This window comes from Lepisosteus oculatus, chromosome 11, assembly GCF_040954835.1.
Source record: "Lepisosteus oculatus isolate fLepOcu1 chromosome 11, fLepOcu1.hap2, whole genome shotgun sequence".
Classification (NCBI taxonomy): Eukaryota; Metazoa; Chordata; class Actinopteri; order Semionotiformes; family Lepisosteidae; genus Lepisosteus; species Lepisosteus oculatus.
In genome coordinates, this window is record NC_090706.1 from 26,730,249 (window position 1) to 26,754,759 (window position 24,511).

General features: G+C 39.0%; 1 protein-coding gene across 4 annotated transcripts in view; it reads right to left on the reverse strand.

The window, feature by feature from the left end:
- Window positions 1-510: 510 nt before the first annotated feature.
- The window catches only part of dpysl3 (dihydropyrimidinase like 3), a 38,249-nt gene continuing 14,248 nt past the window's right edge, over window positions 511-24,511 (reverse strand). For 2 of the 4 annotated variants that reach the window (XM_006631819.3, XM_006631822.3), the window contains exons 2-14: window positions 22,976-23,064; window positions 22,168-22,352; window positions 20,213-20,377; window positions 17,113-17,174; window positions 16,586-16,666; window positions 16,185-16,253; window positions 15,495-15,615; window positions 13,242-13,398; window positions 10,724-10,865; window positions 10,206-10,376; window positions 6,938-7,117; window positions 4,517-4,679; window positions 511-2,814 (exon numbers count right to left, since the gene is read on the reverse strand). In XM_006631819.3, the coding sequence (XP_006631882.1) occupies window positions 2,723-2,814; window positions 4,517-4,679; window positions 6,938-7,117; window positions 10,206-10,376; window positions 10,724-10,865; window positions 13,242-13,398; window positions 15,495-15,615; window positions 16,185-16,253; window positions 16,586-16,666; window positions 17,113-17,174; window positions 20,213-20,377; window positions 22,168-22,352; window positions 22,976-23,064 (1,677 nt within the window). In that variant the 3' untranslated portion in view covers window positions 511-2,722. Of the gene's footprint in view, window positions 2,815-4,498; window positions 4,680-6,937; window positions 7,118-10,205; window positions 10,377-10,723; window positions 10,866-13,241; window positions 13,399-15,494; window positions 15,616-16,184; window positions 16,254-16,585; window positions 16,667-17,112; window positions 17,175-20,212; window positions 20,378-22,167; window positions 22,353-22,975; window positions 23,065-24,511 lie in introns of all 4 variants that reach the window. The other 2 variants (XM_015349537.2, XM_006631820.3) reach the window with 1 other exon arrangement.

The window sequence follows — 24,511 nt, forward strand, 5'->3', positions numbered from 1 at the left end:
GAGTCAGGACCTCGGTTTTACGTTTCATGTGAAGGATAGCACCTTTTTTACAGTGTCCCTATCACTATACTGGGACACTGGGACCATACAGCCCGCAGAGTGAGTACCACAAACACCTCTTCCAGCAGTAACCTTTGCTTTCCCAGGAGGTACCCATTCAAGTACTGGCCAAAGTCACACCTGCTTAGCTTCAGTGGGTTGCCAGTTGTGTGTTGCAGGGTGATATAACTGCTGATACATATGTTACTCCAAAAGAAAAACTGCAAAGTTTGACACCGGAAGACTAGGTCACTTGGTACACTTGGATATTGATCAGGATAACTAACAATTATGGTTCACAAGAATGTACACCATTTTCTTTACCAACTCAGTTATGCACTGCACACGTTTACCACATAACCTACACCCCACACCTTATTTTCTGCATTGTCACACTGCCTAAATGCTTCTAACGTTCAGCCGTTTCACAAGTAACACCAGTACATTCCAGAAATAAAGAAGACTAACTGACAGATTGCAACTGATGTTTATTCGGGAAAAATTCATACAACCACAGAACATTTCAGTGATTTAGTACCTGCTTGTTTTAGGAACTTGACACAAAAGAAAAAGAAAAATAATACCAAAAGTTGTGATGAACATAAATATAACAAACACGTTCATGGTCCATTGTCTTTTTTCATGTTACTCATTATATTGACTTAGCTTTTGTGGGCTTCCAATATGGGTATGACAAATGCGATCCATGCCAATCTTTTAGCAGCCATTTTGTTTTCTTTCTGTTGGCTGAACAATACTGAATACAAGATGTTTGCTAAGTTTTCTGCAACAGTTAATATAATTGATATCCTTTGTCACATAACTTATGAGTTCTGCAGTTAATTGTGTGCTTTGTTTAGTTTCTATGAAATGTTAGACTGTCAGTTCAGGTAACTTTCCCTGCTTCAGGACTCCTTGTCTTCTTGTCTTTAGCTTGCCACTTAAGCACATTTCAGTTGATTTTGTGTCATTAAAGGGTTCTAAGCTAAAGCAGGTGAAAAGCCGTGGTTTGATTCAAAGGCTCATATGATATACTGTACTACCTACCCACATAAACTAAGTTTTTGCACTACACTCTTTTTAAAAATGTTTTTTTAAGCCTTAAGATAAACAAGGAAACAAGGAGAGGTCAAAAACAAAGGTGGTGATCACAAACAATGATGAATTACCTGTAATTAAAAAGCAGGTTACCAATTTAATTTCTGTTGCATACTTAAAGTTCCTAAAAAGACTCATGCAGGAAACCATCTGACTAATGGCAAGTAAAGCAATATAATTGTTTTGAAATGATGACTTTCACTTTCTGGATTATTTGACAAGGCATTAAAGTGAATAGTAATAAGTAATTGCAGAAGACCAATGCCTAGAGTAAAGAACAACAAATTAGCAAGTAATAAGCATTTGAAAAAAGAAACCCCTTTTTAGAGATGCATTCTTGCATGTTTACAAAATTTTATACCACATACATTGTTTTATTTTTTAAATTTATTAAGCTATCAAATATTCCTGGTTCATTAACCCAAGGATATAGCAACCACAGGATTTACAAAGCTACATTACATCTATCAGACTCACAGCGCCACCTATCTAGTGTTGATGATAAAGCATGTTAAAAATGCTATAATCTATTGCAAACTAGGGAATTAAAAATGTGACATCGAAAGCTTAATATAGAAAAAAGGATACAAAGCAACATTCTTAAATATGCAGCATTCCTTTTAATAGAAAGCAACTGTTCAGACAACATGAAAACACTGCAGTTACTAATGAATGTTATTTCTTATTAGATAACCCTATCACAGTGAGTAGCAAATGACTATAATGAATCATTTTCCTTCAAAGCACCAGTGAAAATATCATCTAATCCTGGATTTCACTAGAGTTTTAAACCAACAAACATAGGGGAAATACAATTTTCCACAACTGGGCAATTTTGTTTTCATTATGATATAAAAGACAAAGCCAGTTCTTAAAAAGGACTAAAATAATTATAAATTTGGTTGCAGTTTTGGGTCAATTTTTTTCCCATTTTAAGGCATGCCCCAGCCCTCTCTCTTTCCTTCTCTGTTCCTTTATATTAGTAAACATCCACCTATTTGCATGAAACTATTAAACAATAAATAAAGAATATGCAGGATAATGAGAAAATGATTCAGCAAATGAAAACTGAATTCAGGAAATGCAAGTACACTTGTATAAGGTTAAACTTTAAAGTCTAGGGTGTACCACAAAAAACATTCGCACTACAGAAAATGTAAGGTTAAGGTGACCCATATTTTTGAGAAAGGGCAGTTGCAGTACATCTTCAAATCTGCCATCTACTGGTCTGATTTTGTAATAATTGCCTATGCCTCTTGTCATAACTTTTTAAATCCTAAATATGTCCTACCTACAGTACCCATATCATTGCAGTTGAATAATTTTCTTGCGAGACTTACAACAGATGATTTCCATAGTCAAAAAAGGCTACAACTTTAGCTTGAAATGCAATCATATGTGTCACTGTAAATGTTTACAGTTTCCACAAGTATTTCCATCATCAGGCTGGGCTTTCTAAAAAAAAGGAATACTGCACTCTTAAAGCTATAGCAGGTAGCATTCGTGATTGGTAAGGCATGAGGCTTCTGTGTCTTGTTCAACTTAAACCAATCATGTTTCCTTCCCAAACAGCTGTTTTAATGCTTTAGCTCAGAGATGTAATATTGGAGCGTCCGCCAGGTGGCACTACAATACGCCGGCCTGCAGGTCGGATTGGCGTTTCTTCTGCTGGGATACCTGTAGAAAAGGCACACTGGGTAAGAAAAACTGCTACAAATAAAAACTGACCTTATGGTATAATGGAATTCATTGCTCTTTGCATGTACAGTACTGCACCAGTTCAGTAGATTTGTTTCAGCAGAGAGAGGGCTTAATCTTTTAAAACACTCTTTTTAAAAGGCTTTTTCTGCCTTAAGTTCCATAAAACAAGGTAATAGAGCAAATACAAAGATGATCATCACAAACAATGATGGATACCTTTAATTAAAATGCGGGTTAGTAATTACATTTCTGTTGCATAAATTCTGTTCTGTTGCTGCTCAAATTAAATTATTTAGGGATCTAAAAGCTAAACAACTCAAACAAGAAGGCAGCCTGAAACTTCACAAGTCAGAGATAGTCATCTTATATTCGCAAAACACTTTCATGCATATTGTTACACTGGGAAATTGCTAACAGGTCATTCATGGTGCTACCGCACCACAAGAATGTTAAATGTAACAGGATTATTACATTTCAAATTATGTTTCATGTGGATACTCAGAAATGTTGGAAATATTTTATTTTCAAATAGGTCAGGTTGACTCATAATCCTACATATTGCATCAAGAAAGCAACGCTTTTTTTTAGTAATGGAAATATATAGGTTTAAACGGGGGTGCACCAAAACATGTTTCACTACACCAAATAAGTCTTACACCATTAAAGAGTTAGTGTATGTGAGATGAAGCACTCTATCCATTTTTGCTTCAGGATAAATTAAACATTTTTATTCCAAAGACATTCTAGGTAATACTACTGTGTTTTAAATGCAGTTGCCATTCTTGCACACTATACTGCACTTAACAGCAGTGTTTTAGCTACAGTAAGATACTGTATGTCCAATAGCTAAAAAAGAGTATCTTTGCACTAATATAATACAGGATCTTAGACTTTAGATGAAGAGCACAATTGCTTTGCTCTTCTTGTCTCCTTGTTCTGTAAAACCACTACAAACCCTACACCTACAATACTGTGGCTACAGTATAATAATACCAATTACTTTAAATCTCTGAAGATCAAAGGTTTGGCCTAACTACAAAACATTGTATTATTCTGCTGGTTTGATCAAATTGATCTGGCAGAAGCATCTAGGTCTTAAGAATATCGAGATGACAAAGATGACAAAACCGCTATACAATTCTACGTTGACAGCCTTGAATTAATAGAATTGTCTGTGGTCTTGCACAAACATTCACAGTATTAATACCATGTTCTTAGAATATCTGAGGTTCTCTGTAAAAAAAAGAACCCTGATGATGTTTCAGGGCCTTTGTGTACCAGACTTTTATCACTTCAAACATCCAATACCTTAACAGACTGAAATAGAACTGCCTGTATAATGAATCAAAGCATTAAACAGGAAAAATTAATAATTGTAAAAAGACAGCTGTCAGGATGTTTCAGGACTAGATCCCATTGAAAAACACTGCCAGTTAACTATACTTTACTAGAAGTGAAAGGACAATTCTTACAACCTAAAACATTCTTACATAAAGTTAAAAATATTTTTAAAAGATACTCAGTTTAGAAGAGGACTACACTACACAGAAGTCAAATAAACAAGTTTATGTATCAAACCTATTTTTAATGGGGAGTCATTGTGTCCTGAAAGTATTTCGATCAGTGGCTTCTTGCCAAAGCCAGGCTGAGGGAAGCTCACCCTGGGCTGCAGGGATACCTGCTAGACTGAATCCAGACTGATGGAGGTTCCTGACAGGGGGTGCTTGCTTGGTGGGGGAGGTCCTGGCAGATGCAGCCGGGGTGCCTCCTCGGGACATAGGGGAGAAGTCCGACACCGGCCCATCGTACATGCCCCTGGGCACTGCCTTTAGCACTGCCAGCTGCAAGACACAGGAAAAATACGTCATTTTCTGCAAGGAACACTTGACAAGGTAACCCACACATCATGGGCAGATTAATACGATTCTGAAAGCCTGAAACAATAAAGAACTACTCCTCAGACTCACATTTATTTTAATAGGTAATCTCATTTATATCCCTGCTGCAAAATATGCACGTCTGAGGATTTTCGTCTTCCAATAGTACACATTATATTTACAAAACGTATATTTTGCCCACTATGTTCTTAGGAAAGCATTTGGTAAGGTTTGCCTAAGGACATAAGGCTATGAGTGCCCCTTCAACACAGGGCTTAAAATCAACATGTTACTACATTCTAGGGCCCTGCTTCTCTCCTTATCTGTGGTCATATGAAACAGGAATCTTTGTGAGCCTGATGAGTGTCAGCAAGACAAAACTCCAATTAAAATAAATACAAGAACACCATGGGCTATTTTTTCTCCAAAGAAAAAATGCCTTAAGCTGATTTGCATTGTTTATTTCTCTGGTTTATTCTCCCTCTGAATCTGAGAGGCCTATCTAAACCTAATCCAGGCTTTGCCCTTTGAGCAGAAATACAGTATAACCAGGCTGAGGTGGATAACTGATAACTGATAACTGATAACTCTTGGATTTTAATCCCCTTCAAACAAGTCAAGGTTGTGTACTCAAATAAACTTTTTTTTGCCTAAATTAGCTCCAAGATTAAAGTAAAAAATTGATAAAATAATCACAAGCTAAAAGCCCAAAACTTACTGTACTTAATAATAGCCTTTTTTTTCTTTATGAATTTTTGTTTCTACTCAAGTATTCAACATCAAGTAATGGGACAGTAATTTGTAGTGGAAGGTGAGCTGAAGATTTATTTTAATCTGGGCATCAGCCTTGATGTGTACCCTTACTGTATACACTGTACACTCTAAGGGAAGATCTTTCAATGACATTCCAAATAAATTCCACTCTACTAAAACAGAACTAACCTTGAGTGTGTGTTATCTCCTATCAGATATTCATTAGACTGTTTTGAGATTACCAAGAATTAAACTAGGTGTTCATGATATCAGAGGGAGGAAAATTGTGGAGCAATGAATATACATACAGTGCAATACTGCAGACAGATTTTGAGCAGTGATTCATTTCCCAGATGCAGAGGAGTGTCTAAGAAAAGAGATTCACATCTGCACAACAGTGAAGAGAAATATTATCGTTCAAACTCTCGTGACATAAATCAGTTTTAGGAAGAGTTATTTTAAACCCAAGTAGATCTTTTGGCAATGTCTAAAGCTGTGTTACTCAGTCAGTTAGTGCTGTGTATAACTCTGGCTAGCCAAATTCAAAACGTCACAGAGTCAGCCACAGTTAAGTTAACTCCCTATTTTTCCGATAAAAATTACCCACAAATTAACAAATGAATTAAAAACAGTCGTATATAATCAACATAATTTACCGTATTTCAGTGCAGGAAGTCCTGGATTTAATTATCCCACAGTATATCTTTGGTTAATGGCATGTTTGGCTTTGTGTAGGAACACAAATAAATTACTGTAGTTTATAGTGGTTTCCATCCAGGCTATTTGAGGTCGAGTCTCTACCAAATGACACCAACATAAATCTGTTGTGCAGGGAGGGTACCATGGCTATACACGCTCAATGCAATCCCAGCTTTTACTGCCTAACCACCATTAATTGCCTCCAAGAATGATGAGTTCCATCTGAATGTACCCTCACTGAACCAATCATAGACACTGTGCTCTAAAAAGCCTCTCCTTAACCATCAACAGACATCCATTTCTTCAGTGATGGTTTCTTTCCCAAGTTTAACTCTACAGATTGAACTTGAGCATACAGTATTTGCCCTCAGCAAGCACCACTTCCAATAACAGGTATTATGCTGTGAAAGCCATTATCAAAATTTTTAAAACAAGGTTGTTGTTATTTTCCCATTGTATAGGCCTTTAATCCATTTTAGGAATTTCCACAAATGAGCAGAGTACATATGTGCTCTACGGTATCAATTTTTCCTTCTTAAATATTTCAAGGGTCTTCTGGAAAAAGAAACAAAGGCAATTGTTTAAAATGAAATGGAACAGCTGTCACACTGTCTTCACACAACTATGCGAATCAAATGAATTCATCTCAAGATAATGGGCCCAATGACTACAAAACCTTCATTGTATCAGAGGCTTTGCTGTGACCAAACTGCTCTGTGCAGTTGTAAGGACCCTGTTCCACCCAGACCTGTGGTCCTGTCCATTCTCACCTGTTTCCTGGCTTTCACTCGCTTGTAAGTGAAGTCGGGGAAGGGAGAGCAAGGAATAAAGTGCCCACTTCCTGCAGTGGCATGCAAATTCCCATCTTCCAGCACAATCTTCCCCTGGCAAATCACCACCAGCGGAGCTCCACGTAGCTCCATCCCCTCAAACACATTGTACTCGGCTGCCTGCGATGGAAAGAGATAAGAGCAGCCTTACAGCACCAGATATACAGTACCATCACCATCGTCTCTATCCAACTGCAAGGGTAATTCTTTCTGGACACTGACCGTATTAGTACTGTAAATAAGCGTGACGACTGAAAAAAGAAACAAAGAAACCATATGCTTCTTTGGATTTCTAACTTGTGCTGGTCAGCAGGATTTTAGCTGAAGTTCAACAGTTCTAAATCAAACAACTTTAGGGAAGGAGCACTTCTAAGTACAAAAAAATACAGATGTTCTGTTTTGGCTGCCAGTGCCCACAGCTGACATGAACCTAAAGCTGCATACGCATGCAAAGAAACAAAGATTTATTTAAAATAAAATGGACTTCTGTCACATTGTCTTCACACAAATACAGTATGTGAATCACATGCAAGAATCTGAAAGGACTGGGCCCAACGATTACAAAGCCTTCACTGTATTGCTGTAAATGAAGGCATGTCTGTCCGGCTGGACCATTTTCCATCCTGACCTGTGGTCTTGTCAGTTCTAACCTGTTTTTTTTGCATTTTACAAAGTATCACAGATACTGTATACTGCATAGGATCAAGCGGAGACCAATTCCACTAGAAAGCAAAAACCAAGAGCCATCTTCAGGTGTGTTATTAATCTGCTCATGTCTGTAGTTCCCCATTTAAGCCACTCACACCTGAAGAAGATACCACAACTAATATAATGTGTTTTTCTTTTCAGAATGGAATTAACTCTACTTGTTCTTTTGCAGCTTCTCATTCAAACACCATGGCAGAGATATAGATATGGTACATAACACAGATGGCAAAACCACAAACTTTTTTACCTTAAAAGTTTGGAATCACCAGTCATTTTTTACATCCCACAATCTGCTAAATCAGTCATCAATAAGCTCTATTTATTAAGAATATAATGCTTGTACCAGCTAGGGAGGGAAGGAGATAACGTCCACAGCTTCCTCCAAACATTGCTAAAACCTGCAAAATGACTGGAGAACTGATGCAGCTGTTGCTGCTGAATGCTACAACCTCATGAGGGTTGCAGAACATTGCTGAAGCATGCTGAAGATATGACAACTAACTCAAGCAACTTGACCGGCTATGAACTGTGCATAGCTCCAACAATGGCTCGATGTACTGTACACCTCCAGAGCCCCCAGATGTGTTCCTTAAAACAACAGGGAGGGTGCCTTAGGAAAGACAAACAAAGGCTTTATGTTGCTCGATTTGGTCATATGATAATGTCTGGATAAGGTAAAGCTGTTAACAATCATAATTTTTAAAATGATTTTTGTGCAAAAAAAAATCCAAAATAACTGAATCATAATGATTATTACAATGGAATTTACCGCTTACGGTTTTCAGTTGATAATGATGTATGGATTAATTAAAATATTGGAAATCATCAGAGTCCTAGGAGTCATGGGATTACGTGGTGGAAAACAAGAGTAGGAGAGAACAGGAGGCAGCTTGTAGCTCGGGACAGCAGTTAAGGATTAAGACTGGAATGGAAGATCTGCTGTATTGCTCCAGTAAATGACCAACCGCTCTGCTGTATAACGGGTCTCCAGGTCATCGCTACAAATGAGAAGTTCTTCTCAACTGAATTACATGTTGAAATAAAGGAATAAAAAAGAAAGTGAGTGAAAAGATAAATGAACTCTGCACATTTTAAATGGATCTGCCCCCTCTGGCTTGGATTTCATGTTCATCTGTTTGGCAATTCAAAGACAAACAGCTGCAGTCTCAAAGCTGGAGCACATCTCTAAGGAATATGCACACTTTTCAGATAGCCAACAGCAAGCAATTATATCCCACTACTGCTTTCCTATCTAGGTCGTTGCAATAAATTACATTGCTCAAAACCAAGTCCAGAAAATATTATGAGACTTCTGCCAAACATGATGTCACTGTCAAAGCACTTGGTTACAATGCATGTACATGTATGCATATGTGGCATATAAAGTAACATGCACTTTCACATTGGGAAACATTTGCTTTCTCTAAAAGCTTTTTTTAAAGCAGATTTCTGAAAGTGGAGGAATAATGCTTCAAATGGCCCTAATGATTGACCTTGACCCTAAAATACACTCACATAGCACATACACACGGTCATTGTACTTTCTCTTGAAGACTGCAATGGTGTCTGTAGGGGGTCAAATGTTTCAGTGAGAGGAAATGAAAAGGTGACATCATTAAGTAAAATCCCTCACATTTTTAGATTTCCACATAAGGAAAAGCCATTGAATCCCTCCCTCCCTTATTTAGAGATATTCAGGAAATACAATGAGCCACACAAGCCTCGGTTTCCTGTGCTAATGTGTCCCAAGTTTTCCCTGTGTACTCAGATCCCCCATGTAAGTTATGAGTAGCTTCCTCTAAGTCAAACAGAATTGAAGCTAATTCCTCTCTGTGGCCACAGCACTGATTTTCAAATCTCAGTGTCCGTGCCTTTCCAAAACCACTTTAGAGGTACAGTTTAAAAGGCTGGCTAAGTGAATCTGGGGTAAAATTAGTCAAAGTCAGTCACAAAGTAACACATGCTTTTGTGCTTTTTTTATAAAAATATATAATTTTATAGAAAACACTTATTGTTTGTAATTTGTTTACTTCAAAATAACACTGATATGGATTACCATTTGCCAAGTTTGGAAATATAGATCTTATCAATATATTCTCCAGAATTAAACAGATTTAAAGTTCAGATTTTAAGGATGTATCAGACTGAATGCTCCTGAAATGTAGCCTCCCGGTTAAAATAACACTGTAGAAAAAAGAATGTCCAATTGAATTGCATTCCATTTGTGGTCACACAGAGTGAAGTCATTCCATTTTGCACCCCAAAAAAAAACATTGTGCTATTTAATGCAAATACCTAAAGGGAATTCATTTCACTTGAGAACGTAGAGTTCAGTTGTTCATATCAGAGTTGTTCACAGTCACTATTTAAGTGCTCTGTGCTGCAAGCTGAAAGATTTAAGTGTTGGAATGGAACAATGGGAACTGTGGGATTTCAAAACACTCAGAACATGATTATTGTACCGCCACCTGCAGTGATTACTCCAACCTCAGACTCTTACCGAGTTGTGTGTTTTCGCTGTAACGGTCCTTACAGCATCAGAATCCCAGATAACCAGGTCGCTGTCTGAGCCCACTGCTATTTTTCCTTTTCTAGGGTACAGGTTAAGGATCTTGGCAGCATTGGTGCTTGTTACAGCAACAAACATGTTTTCATCCATTTTGCCAGTGACCTGAGAAAGGAATAAGCGTATTACTTTTTATAATCTGACGTTTTTCTTTCTTGTTGAACAGTGCACTGTGTTACAGAACATTTTAATGTTTAAGTGTTCATGTATGAAGTTGCACACTGAATTTGCACATTGTGTTTAGTCACATCCAAAGCACACGCCATCATTACAACATGAGACCAAAAAATAAAGTAAATATTCAGATTTATTTTAGTTATGAATCAGTCCTTAACAGTCCAATATGCAAACTCTTTCTGTTATAATTTGATCAACAGAATCACTGGCATTTCCTTTAGTCAGCTGAAATGGAAGGAAAAATAGAGGGCTCATTTTTGGAAGCTGTCACTTACCACAGCCTTATCCCAGATGATTGCCATTCTTTCCTCGACACCATTGACACCTTCAGGTATCTGCGTGAAATCGTCCTTTCCAATCGCCTTCTGAGCTGTGCTGAAGGTGCAGTGGGCGCTTCCTGTCACATTTAGGTCTCCACTGAATGAACAAAAAGGAGGGCTTTAGAAATGCCATGGCAACAATAAATGCTTTGGCGTTTTGTATCAGCAGAAATGAACCGTAAACATATCTAAACTCAGATGAGACACATTAAAAACCGTGCAAGAATAGTTTCATAACTGGCATGTCAGCACCCAAACAAACATACTTCTTTTCAGCCTTTTCACACATCAGTATGACCACTGTCTGGGCCTGGTAGGTTTATCGCCTGGTACATTTCCAACCACAGTAGGTTTTATGCAGCATGTTCATCTTAATGTCTCCCTGTGCCTTATGCAACTCAAATGTTGGCAAGATAATTTTGTGAAGTATCTTCATCTTTCAGACTTTAGGTCACAGTCTCTAAGACATCCACAAACACAATGTGCATGACTGGTAGAGGTTAGGAACATTGTCAGAGTAATCATTACTGGTTTTCCCTTATTTAGATAGTTAATTGCAGGATTATTTTGTGAAAGAAAACCAGAACAACTATAGTAAAGCTACAACTACAAAGGGTTTTATAAACTAGATAAATGAGGGTGAACCAACTCTGCAAAATCTTTTGTCATTCAAGGTTTTCCATCTATTACCATCTTCATTCTTCTCCCTCCTCCAAAAAAACCCCCACTGTGCACTGAAGAACTAGGCAGCCAACTAAGTTTGCATCATTATTTCTTCAGCATAAGAAAATCAATATGGTACAACAGACTGGACATAAAAAAAAACTAAAAATAGTTTTAAAGATGTATCAAATGTATCTGAATGTCTGAATATGTCATGCTTGCCCTTGCTGATGAACGGATGGGCAAGCTAGAATTGACACACAAGCTGATTACATCATCATCCAATCCGTCTCCCAGCGCCAGTTGCCATGAAAACTAATTGACAGGAAACCTAGACCAAGATTTATGACCATGCCTATTTCAGGTGGTTGAGAAAATAAAAACCCGTCTCTCAGCCCTTTGAGTCTTGTTGCAGTGCTTCTTTAGGTTCGATATAATCCTGACTTCTGCTTGTATTGTACCTAGTCTCTCAGATGAACCCCTGTGCTGTGTTTTCTTGGCTTTGGGCCCTGCTTGTTATTACCACTACATCTTCTACTTTTGCCCTTTGCTTTGAACTGCATTTCATCATGTTCTATGAATTTGACCATCACTTTGCTCTGACCATACTGTACCTCCACGATTCCCCTTTGTGCTTTGAACTGTTTTATTTCACTTTTTCCAGCTTTGACTCTCAAGTCTGCTCGACCTTGATCTCAGACCCCCTAGTCTGCTTATGCAGCCCATCTGCCTGCGTGCCCTGCACCAGCAATTTTCTGAGCTGGCTGGCTACAGCACAATGCTGCCTATGTGCTCTGCACAGGTGGTGTGCAGTTCCTCTCTGTGCGCACAACCTGCACAGGTTTTCCTTGTACACACAACACTGTGCAGTTTCCCCTGACTGCACACTGTACACTACAGTACAGTGAGATCACAGAACACATTAGGATTATATTATCATCAAGACAAGGGCTGATCAAATCCTATTCTTCAATGATAGAAACCAGTAGATCTCTTTCTACAGGGTTCCTAATTAATCAAAAGTTAAGTTACCAACCAGTCATAGTTTTGAACAAATAATAAAATTATAAGATTTATTTAGTATCTTATGGAATTAGTTTTCATCTGATTGCCAGCACAGTGTTGTGGTGGTTAGTGCTACTGTTTCATAGCTCCAGGATTTCAGCCTCAGGCTTCTGTGCATATGGAACTTCCGTATTCTTCTACAGTTGTTGAGGTTTACTTTAGGGTTGTATATCTGGCTTCCTTCACCCAGAGATACGTTATCTAGGTTTAACTGGATATTCAAAATGGAAATTGCCCCATTCTCTATTGACCATTGATGGACTGATGTCCTTTTCAGAGGAAGAACAGATATGGTATAAGCTTTCAATTCCCACTTTGCACCCTATGCTTCTGAGGCAGATTCCAACTTGCCATAACCTTCACCAGGAATAGAGGGGTACAACGATGACAAACAATTTATTTCTGAGTGGTTTTTAAGCACACCTGTACAACCGCACACCTAATAACTGTATGTAAAAAGAATTATGCAATAAAAACAATACAGGCTTAAAAGGAAAGAAATACCCTCACCAAAAGTGAGGCTAAACTATGTATTAAACACCAAGATGCAGAGATTTAGATAGTGAGTCCCACGGGTGGTGTTGCACAAATACATTGCCTTATACATGAGCAGGAGAACCTCAATTAAGTCTCAAATAATAAAAAAGATGGATGAATAGGAAGCTCAAAAGGCACTGTGAACTTTCAGAATTGAATATGCCCAGCTCTGATGCAAAGCACGTTAGAAGAGAACAAAAGACCTCACCTGGCCAATAAGGAGTTCAGGTAGTCTGGGGTGGTGGGGTCTGGACTGAGAGGAGGCGATACTACAAAGGAAGCTGCCTTGGCCCAGTTTTTACTCCAGTAATGTGTCCCATCCGTGCCCAGACTCGCTGAGATGGGTTCCCCAAACACTACGTTACCTAGGCAGAAAAAAAGGGTAAGAACATTTAAAGGTTCCTTTTGAAATAATATTCTCTATCAAGAAAACACATTGTCATGGAACAAGGAGAGTAGATCTAAATAATCAAAAGCTTAGTGTCCTTAGAAATTTCCAGCACACGCAAAACAACAGAACAATGTTCCTGATAATAGAAGCATTTCATACCTTGATACTGTAAACGAACACTTGTCAATGTTTGCAATTGAAGCCCTGTTTAATTTGGACTTATTTACAGTTAACATTCAAAAAGCTTTTGCCAGGCTTCACCGACTAAATGTTAACAACAAGTTTATGCTATTGCTTCTCCTCTTCTCAAAATAGATGCACAAAACACTTCTTTCCTGCAGAGACAGTGCAGCAGGAGGTCTTCAGCAATCATTACATGATGAATGGAATGACAGGAAGAAGTACAGCAAAGGAAGATGAAGCCTAATGCTCTCACGAAGAACTGTCCTTGGAACTGTTCCATTTTCAAAGTCTTTCCGTAAAGAACCATGACAGAGTTCTTAAATATGCGATCGGTTCCTGTCCATTTTTTTTGGTGAAAATGTGAGGAGGTTGATAACAAATCTAAACAGACTTTGAAGCTGCAGGGAGAATCATTATTTTAAGAATTTAACTTTACTAAGGTTTCTCCTTTCACAGTGATTATTCTTCAGAGAAGTATATTTATGACTATCATGCTGTAATAATTTCTTAATTTGTTAAAACGCAAGTTCTATTTTAGGTAAGAAAGCCAGACTTGTGTACACTTTCTCACAATATATCCAGATGAGCTATGGGTTGCAGCTTTGCTTGTAAAGTACAGTGTAAAGCTATGAACCACGGCTTGATTTTAGACGCCAACATCAGATTACTGTTATCTAACTGGTAAATACTGTACATGTATGCTCATTAGCCCTCTGTAATCCAATTTCCCCTTGGTGGACTTCATACAACTGATTCTTTTGTGAAGGCAGGTCAATGAGTAAATGCATATGCGAATTCTCCACCAAATGATCCATCACAGAAGGGAAAGGAGTTCTCCAACACAGCCCCCTTGTACATCCACATACAGTACTGTACATCTGCCACACAACTTCACAGAGTTTTGGATGCCCTCATTATGACACGTTCATTGTTCATTGAGCTACTTGGTCTACTGGATTTCTGCAAAGTGTGTGCTGGGTGGGTGCCAATAATGCTCACTGATTAATATGGACGTCTGCAGATATGTCGTCTCCATCATTACGAAGCAGAAAGTGATGTATTTTTATTACTTGTTTTCACCACAGATGAGACACTTATTCATTATTACTAACCTGAGGGAGAACAGACATCCACATGTCCATATGTCAGAAACCAGTCCAGGTGTCAGGAAAGCAATTGTGAAATATACACGGGGCTCTACAGGGGACTAAGCACCACTGTTGAAATTCCACAATGTGACAATGTGTACAGTATCTATGGTTATGGTATAGTATAGAGCACTGAGAAGCATGGGATTTTCTCAATCCCCATTTCACTCCAACCTAGTCTTGGATCATAGGATTTATGTCTCTTGGGTTTCATAAAGGAAGTTCTCCCGAACTTCTGTGATGTCAATAAGATCCAAGTGCAGGATTGCCTCAGGGACTAACCAACATAATTTGAATATGTAAGCATCCATAGCCTTTTGAAGCAGTAGGAAAATTGTGTGAATGTATAGGAAGACTGTGCCTAGTGACAAAAGTGGATTTTGTGCAGTCTCTTGACATACAGTATTGACTTACCCTTACACTTTGGATGAGGTAATTAGCTCACAGGGAATACAAGAATAACGGCCTTCAAAAACGACACTCTTTGCACTGCCTTCTCAATGACTTACACACACAAAGAGAGCCCTCAGGGACAGCCCTCTGCTTGATTCCTCCTTAAAGGAGTTTATTTTCTTTTTAGTACTTCGGTCAAAACAGTCTTCAGGGTTTTGACCGTCCAAAAAGGCAAACACCTCAGTAACGTAAATGTGCATCTTATCACTACAAGTAGCACTGTGGGAGGCAATGCAGCTTCAGATATAGAGTGGACAGCACATTTCTACAAAAGCTTGGTACAAACCTTTTTTTCTGGCCTGTGAAATGATGTCAGCTGCACTTTTGCTCATGACTTTGGTCACATAAAGGGGACAGTTGGTTTGGCTCGCAATGGTGATGGCTCGGAACACAGCCTCTGCTTCAAGCTGTGAGGGCAGGCAGACATTTAAATCACAAATCCATTCAAAACACAGTCTTGGTCAGTAGAAATGCAAACCCTTTATTGTGCATTTAAATTTCTGAAATTACCATCTTCTTGGAATAGCTTATTTCTCAGTAAACTAAAGAGCTCATCTAGAGGATGACTTCCTACATCACATAGCATTCTGTTCTCTGCTCTTTGCTGAATATATTCCCCCTCAAAAAATGCTTCCATATTCTGGATAAAAGGTATTTCTGTATAAAACACACTTAATCCCAGCTACTCTGTCTTCTTTTCTGTATAATTCTTACTCTGTACTGTTGTATAATGTGCAAAGTTGTTTCTTGGATTTTGCAAATTCAACAGTACTACTTTTACTTTTACCACCAGACATACCCAGAATAATTCATATAATAATGCATTTTGTCCTCTTTGTCTTTCTAAGCTTGGTGTTTTACCTCAATGACACACAAATATGCAGCTTTTTAGGTCTAGGAGATGTTGTGAATGAAGCTCTGTTCAGACGTGTCCTCAGCTGCCCACAGATTTAAAGTAAACAGAGATCATATTCACCTCCTCTGGTCTGCTAAGCACATGACCCTCTGGACCAGTGATTCCCATTTCCAGCATGCGAGCTTGTTCCTGGAAGACAAATTACAGTCTCTTTCACAGACCACATCACTGACTACAGGCAGCAGGGCAATAAAAGCTGAGAGTCACAATAATTTAGTTTCAGTAGTTGAAAGAAACTGAAACATAATGCAATTTCAACATTAAAACTGTTTGGCAATACCTATACTAAAAGACTTTTATTTGTTGTCAATGTGTACATTTTTCAATGAAATAAGAAGCAAACAAAAATACCTCTCAGATACCTTAGAAAGCTAGAAAGACTTTTTTCATTTTAAAGATTTTTTCCAAAATTTCATTGCTACAGTGAATCTGTCTCACTGTAAAAAAAGAGCAGCCAGTACCTGTGCAATGATTTCTCCATTCTCAGCATGGACTTGCACAATGGCCCCGAGTTCTCCCAGGAAAGTGAAAATTTCATACAGCTGAAACATAAAGAGTTATTCACATTCACCACCAGAGAAGTAAGAAAACTGTTAAAAAGACACCACTAAAATTAAATATTATGTCAACTAAATGCTGGTGACATTTCTTTAAAAAGTAAAAATTACTTATATGGTGCTAGTTAAAGGAACCCGTTGTCTGCACCTGAAATTAAAAGTCGTTCAGGATATAAGTGAAAATGGACAAAGCAGTCTTGCTATTATTATTAGTAGAAAATCAACATGACAGTGATGACTTGTCATCAGCATTAAGAAGTGAGATCAGACTATATGTTTCCTCCCCATACTGAGGGTTCATGAGGGCTTAACCAAATTAAAAAGGCTGCAGCAAAATTCTGTCCTTGCTCCTTGGAATATTTCAGTGTCTAATACTGCCTGAGTGATCCCCCATCACAGCTGACATTTAGCAATAACAAATGTGTGCATACCTCACTGTTCGTCATCTGATATAAATCCTTATATGCCATGTACACCAGGAACGAGTTCACTCCTGCAGAAAGCACAAAAGCACACATGAAGGACACAAGAATTAGAGCACTCCAAAGAGCATGTGATAATCACAACTGATTAGGCCTGAAGTCGTACAGCTGCTGAGGTGGTGTCATAGCAATAACCTAGACATGAATGTGAGTAAAACAAAAGAACTAACAGTGGACTTTCGGAGACAAAGGCCGCACACTCACAGCCCACTCAGTATTGATGGAACGGAAGTGGAAACAGTCACCAGCTTTAGATTTTTTTTGAATTCACATTTCTAATAAGACAAGATAAGATCACTTTATTAGTCATGTACAATTTCTTGCATAAGGAATTAATCTTTTTTGCATACCCCAACTTTCTCTCCACGAGACACAGACACACAGGGAGAGGCTTGGGGTTAGAGCTCAGTGTCAGCCATTGTACAGTACCCCTGGAGCAGTTGGGGTTAAGGGCCTTGCTCCGGGGCCCAATAGAGTAGGATTCCTCTGCCAGCCACGGGATTTGAACCGGCAACCTTCCAGCCACAGGCGCAGATCCTTAGCCACAGTGCCACCACTCAAAAAATGACCTAAACTGGACTGTGAACACGGACATTATCTTGAAGAAAGCTCAGCAGTGCCTCTATTTCCTGAGGTGCCTCGAGTGATGGGGGATGCCAGTTCTACCACTGCACCATCGAGAGCGTCCTCACCAACAGGATCACCTCTTCTCGAGAAAGAAAGGCACTGCAGAGAATGGTGAATGTGGCCCAGGAGATCGTCGGCTGTGGTCTCGCAGAGATTAAACAGCTCTATGACTGCTGCTGTGGTAGAATTCTGGCCATCACAGAGGACAGTCACCACAATTTCAACAGTTTTAATGTTGGAATTGCAGCATGAGCTCTTCACCCCACTACCCTCAGGCAAGAGATACAGTACAAGAGCAGATGGACACTTACCACCAGATTCTTCAATAGCTTCCACCCACAAGTAGTGATACTGGCGAACACATTTGGCCATGTCACTCGGACCACGCCTATATCATCTACTGTACCTCATTAAAATTGTATTTATCAATTACTTCATCTGCAGTCATTATTTACATGTTTGGATTGTTTACATTCAAACTGTTTACTTGTACATTGTCTACTGTTTGTTTGTATATTGTCTTGATGCACTGTCTGCACCTTGTGTTTTACACTTTTTTTTAACAATAGAGAGACTTTCTGTAAGTAAGAATTCCATCGTACCAGTACATGTACCGGTTACCTATGGCAATAAAGTTCAAGTTCAAGTTAATGGAATGAGCGTAGATGATCCTGCAGACGTCTGTTTTCATTCAGGAGTCCATGACTGTGGAACCATACAGTTGTAAGCTGAACTGAGCTGCATTGTAATTAGAGTGCCGCTGCTACTGGACATTTGTGGCTACACATGATGATCTTTTTTTACATTCTCCTTTTCTCCATAATTTTACAAATTGATCATAAATCCTCTAAACAGCCAAGGGCACCACACCCTCGTGCACATGTGTCATTGTGTTTTGGTTAATACCACAAATGGACCGCATGTCTAGTATTGCTGAACCATGTTCAATGCTTTTAACTAAAAAGCAGACAGTCTCAAATTACTTTTAATATCTTTAATAGTAACAACTTTCAGTTCAATGCCTTTGGACGTCAGCCAAACTTATATCTGTGCTATAAACACAAGACTTGAGAGTGATTTACTGAGCTATGCTCCAAGACCAGAAATTGGTCTTATTTTTGAATTACAGATGAATCAGAACCTTCTGTTTTTTCAAAATTAGGTACAGAGAGCATTTTTGCATTTAGATAATTTACACTGGCCCTTTACTGTTGTTCTTTTATTGACAAAACTGGACTGTGGGATTAGGATACAACTTTTATTCAAATACCCCTTCTGTATCACAGGCTGTGTGATAACAATAACATACACGCAATTCCATGTAGGTTAGAGTATTTTTTATTTTCAAATAATGATAATTTTTAGTCCTGGTAGCTACATATTTTCCACTCCTGGGTCTAACAATAACAGTATGCTATTCTGTTGGCTATGAAAGAAAAAGAAAATGCAGAAAAAATATGACACCAGCTGAAAAATCTACAAAAAAGTATACAAAACCCTCACAGAAGAGAACTTGGTGGTGTGGTGTTGCAGTGAAAAGTCTTTGTTGTAAACAGCTGCTACTGGCAACACTAAGCCTCTTTCCTCACCGATGTTTGAAAGAAATAAGAGGGCTGCTCAGGTAAAACCTTTGCAAAGACGGAAGCCTGCCAGATTAGCAGTTCCTCCAGCAGGCCTTCAAGTCTGTGACAGTAATTCCCCCTGCGATGCATGACCTTTTCGTATTCCAAACACTTAGTCATGCTCTTTAAAGACTGCCCAGTATATTTTTTATTAGTGCACAAATAACTATATCTCAAAAACTAAACAAAATTACAAAACGATCAAAATTCCTATTTATAGTGCTATGCTTCTGTTACATAAAGGCTGTATGTTTATAAATGCATAATCCACCATTTAGATTAAAAATTGCAGCAGCACTATTTCCAAAAACAAATAACTTTAGTTAGTCCATTCATTTTCTAAACGCTTTATCCAAAACATACTGATAAGCAATGGGCACAAGATCTAAATAAAGTTATGTGATGCCAGTCCTTTGCAGGACACACACACTCACACCGGGGGCAATTTTCCCAGAAGCCCAGATGTACTTGGCATGTGGGAGAAAACTCAAGAACCTGGAGGAAACTCCCATGAGCACCGGGAGAACACACAAACTCCATGCAGACAGCACCCCAGGAATTGATCACAGGGGCTCAGCACTGCGAGGCAGAAATGCTAACCACTGCACCACCATGCTGCCCATAGCTTTAGTACTTTAAATGTTTGAATGTTTGAACATTTTTAAAACTTCATTCTATCATATAAAATAGAACTGTTTTATGAATGATGGCCTCTTACAGCCATTTGGAAAATGGTAATCCTTGAACTCTTCTGATTGCTAACCAACAAGACCCTTTCAAGCTATGTGAGCAATCCCCACCTTTCTCCTTGATGAGAGTTTCCACCTCCTGCTTGACGCTGTCGTTCCAGTGAGTGATGTCCACGTGTAGGGAGTAATCGCAGCACGCCTTGTCGTCGGCCCACTCCCTCCAGCGCTCGAAGGCCTCGATGAGGCTGGAGCCAGGTTCCGGGATGACATGGTCCACTGCAAGGAAGTCATGCAATATGAATGCAGCAGTCGGGAACAAAGGGGAGAGGAAAGCTTTTCTGGCCGCAGGCAAGTATGTCGGAGAACGATGAAAACTAAGGAAGTCCTTTTCACTGGAGAGTACGGAAAGCTCCCACATCTTACAACTGAGGGAAAAGACTGAACTATTTCTCTAACGATGCTGCTGTATCAGTGCAAAATAAAAATCATCATCATTACCAAGATAGGGTAGAACACACTGCAGATAATCCATCTATCCATTTTCTAACTTCTTTAACCACTAAAGGTTCACATGGGAGCCAGAGTCTAGCCCAGCATGCAATGGGAGCAAGGCAGGATACACCCTGGACAATACTATAATTATAATAATAATAACCCTACACTTAAATAGTGCTTTTCTGGACACTCAAAGTGCTTAACAGGCAGTAGGGACTCCAATCCACGAGTGTGTAGCACCACCTGGGTGATGTAACGGTACACTCACACTCAACATCAGCTGAGTTAAGCCAATAAAGCCAATTCATAAATGGGGATTATTAGGAGGCCATGATTCTTAAAGGACATGGAGAAATTTGGCCAGGGCACCATGGTAACTTCCCTATTGTATTTGAGATATTCCCAAGGATTTTTAATGACCACAGACAGTCAGGACCTTGGTTTAACATCTCCGAACGTCTTTTATACAATATAGTGTCCCCGTCACCCTACTGGGACATTAGGACTCACTCAGACTGCAGATTGAGCACCCCCTACTGGTCCCACTCACACCTCATCCAGCAGCAGCCTTAGTTTTTCCCAGGTCTCCCACTCAGGTACTGGCCAGGCTCACACCTGCTGAGCTTCAGTGAGTTGCTGGGTGTGAGTTGCAGGTAATGCTATATAGTATTGCTCTGTAAGCAGTGGTTCAGCATATAGCTCACTTATTAGTCACTCAACTAAACTCTCCCTCTTTTATCCTCAGAAAGTGTTAAGCCTTGGGGTTTAGATAGAGTTAATAGAAAGCCTGAGGTCTGGATAGACAATCTAGCTGGAACCTCTGCTGGACATAAACCCTTGGTAATTTTCAAACAACCATTTTCCTGCTGGCACAGCATCCCTGTTTTAAATTTGTTCACACTTGAGATGAAAAATCATTCATGCCAGCTAAACCACAGGCCAACGGGAGCAGCTCAATCCACTGACCACTTGTCTTTTTTACATAAAAAATCACATAAAAATGCTTGCCATGTTAAACTGATACAGTAATTAAGACATTTTTCATTTTATTATTGCTTTCACTGCATAATTGCTATGCTTACTTGTTGCTACTTAACATTCTGTGGAGATTTAATTCAGATGAGAAAGTTGCACAACCCTTGCAGTTGTATACTGCTGAAAACTTTAAAAGAGAAATGTGATCCACTCTCCAGTTTTATTTTAGTGTACAAAAATCTGCTCTACCTCGCTTTTCTTATCTCTGGCTTTTATTCAACGTGGATCAATCTAGTTACTTTTCCAGGAGTTTCCCTTTCTTTAAGTGGATTTCTGGAGAAAGGTTCAAAGTCTAAAGCAGATTGCTTTCATTCTCAGCAACAATTGTGAACTGCTTATGCACACTCATTCACTAGTTTTAATTAGGTATTTTTATTACGTCTCTCAGGGTCTCTTACTGAGCCTGCTGGGAAGGGGGTTAACATCAGTGCTATTGCTATCTTTATAGTGCATAAGGTTGTCTTCTTCTTTGGCACTTGTATGAGAAACTAAAGGCTCCTGTGGTCTGATGGCAGGACAGACTGACTGGTCCTCACCGATCATGGTGGTTCCTCCAGCCAGTGCGGCTTTGGTGCCCTGAGAGAAGTCATCCACTGTGGTGGTGCCCCTGTAGGGCATCTGGAAATGAGTGTGGATGTCGATGCCTCCTGGAATGACCATCTTCCCATTGGCTTCAATGACTTTCACTCCTCCCGGAACAATCAAGTTGTCTCCAATTTGCCTGGCAATAGAGATTGTTATTGATATTCTCCCTACAGAATGATAAATTGCTACAGTGGTCACATAAGTTCATATGATATACAGTATGTTGTTCTTCTGTTACTAGATTGCACATAAAGAAAAATCAGCTATCCCTGAAATAGCTTCCCTTGTCTATAAATGGTTTGTATTCTATTTTTACCAATACGACATCAAAATACAGTAAGAAGAAAGAAGACAACATATTTTTTTTACTTTTCAGCACAGAATTAACTTCCACTTGCTCCTTTGTAGCTTGTACACTGATACAGCTCCCTGCTCTAACCTCTTGCTTTATCATGCGGAAGCTAATTTATGGTCTGCTCTATAGTAAACTAAAAGGTCTCTAAAAGCTGGAGCGTAATTTTCCATAGCTATTATTTTTGATTGTCTGTCACGCACTTCCCTGTATTCTAAGAGCTCAAAACAATGGAGATAATTGACGATTCTAGTGCAGCAAACATAATACAGTGACATTCCTGGAACGGTCTGGAATTTCTGATATAATCTCATGCCTAGCACTCAGGCCAAGCATACACAAGCGCTGGTTGTCAGAATTATTCTGACTGACTGAGGAGCCAATAAAGGAGTGCACATAATACATACTTAATGAGCCCATCTTCCATGTAGATATCTGCATAAAATGACTGGTCATCATTCACAATTCTTCCTCCTTTGATCAATAGTCTGTCACTCTGAAAAAAAGAACGAGCGAAAAGGCAATATTAAAAAATAAGCCGCACAACAGACTGTAAAACCTGCAGAATACATTTTGGACAGTTTTGTTTATAGGTTATGGTCCTGAAATGACTGAGAACAAGCAATGTAACACAGCAATGATTCATTCAATATTTGTGAGTTGTATCTTAAACTAAAACTTATAAAATTATAAAATTAAATGTGTTACTGTAGGACACACTCTGTGAGTGAAGGTAGGAATGAAGGAGCTGAAATATCAATCACTAACTCCAGCAGTCAGATAGTAGGCACAAATGTGGGCCCTCTTAATAGAATAGAATTGAAATCTCATGTATCCACACAGACAGTAATAAAGTTTGCACACAAGTCCTCTCCCTGTACATACTCTCAAAGGGCAGCTAGAAGTTTTCAGACTCGCGTCACGTATTTCTAGCAAAAACAACACCTCAAAGGCAATACAATGAGGAACACAAAAGCTATAAATGGAATTCTGGCGCAGCTCATAATGTGCACGCTAAGGGACACTGAAAGCTTGGCAAGATTTTCTAACAGTGTCACAATGCGTCTGCCCTTTGTCTTGCATCACAAATAAAACATGTCTTAGGATCGCGAAGCCTTTGCAGTGTGCAGAGTGAGACGCTTCTTGAAAAAATGTTCAAATACCATTTTGTGCTCACTGAAGGTTCAGCTGCTCGGCCCCTAGGGAAACCAGCCGTTCAATATTTTCTCATTAGCAGATGCTTGTGTGATTTATTGTTTAGATTTGCTGCCAAGTTCTGTCAGCATTTTGCTGTTTTTTTGCAGAACTAAGTCATATACTGTATATCCTGGACATGGCATATCCTATGGCCAGCATTTAGTCCGGAGAAAAAATGCAGACACATCCTGATGGGGGTCCAATGTCTGTTAAGAAATCAAGTCTTATTATAACTAGCTGACTCCTAAACCTTAAGAGACCATTAAACCAGATACAGTGCACAATTAAAAAAATGATAGTGAATGCATCCATTTAAAGACTCAATGATATTGTATAGCTCTGCAACAAATGATAACAAATGATTTATAACAAATATTTTTGTCTAATTATCAGCACAACAACACATTAAAAGAAACTGTAACATTGTAGTTAGATTAGGTAATACCATGCAGAGTCCCATTTTAATTAAATTTCAAATCAGGATCTCATAGATAGTTTGCACCACTTCACAGGTAAAGCACCAGCACTTGATGGACATTTGGGGGATTACAATGTCCACACATCATTGGAGTGCTAGTTGTCTACGCCACTTTCATCTCCTGTCTTTAAAAATGCTTCAAACCTCGTCACCCATCCTAATTGAAGGCCCCTGCTCTCTTGCAATGTTAATAAGGATTTTTTTAATGGGCATGGATCTTTGACAAAGGCAATCCAGATACCACATGAGAACCACTGCTCTGTGTCGA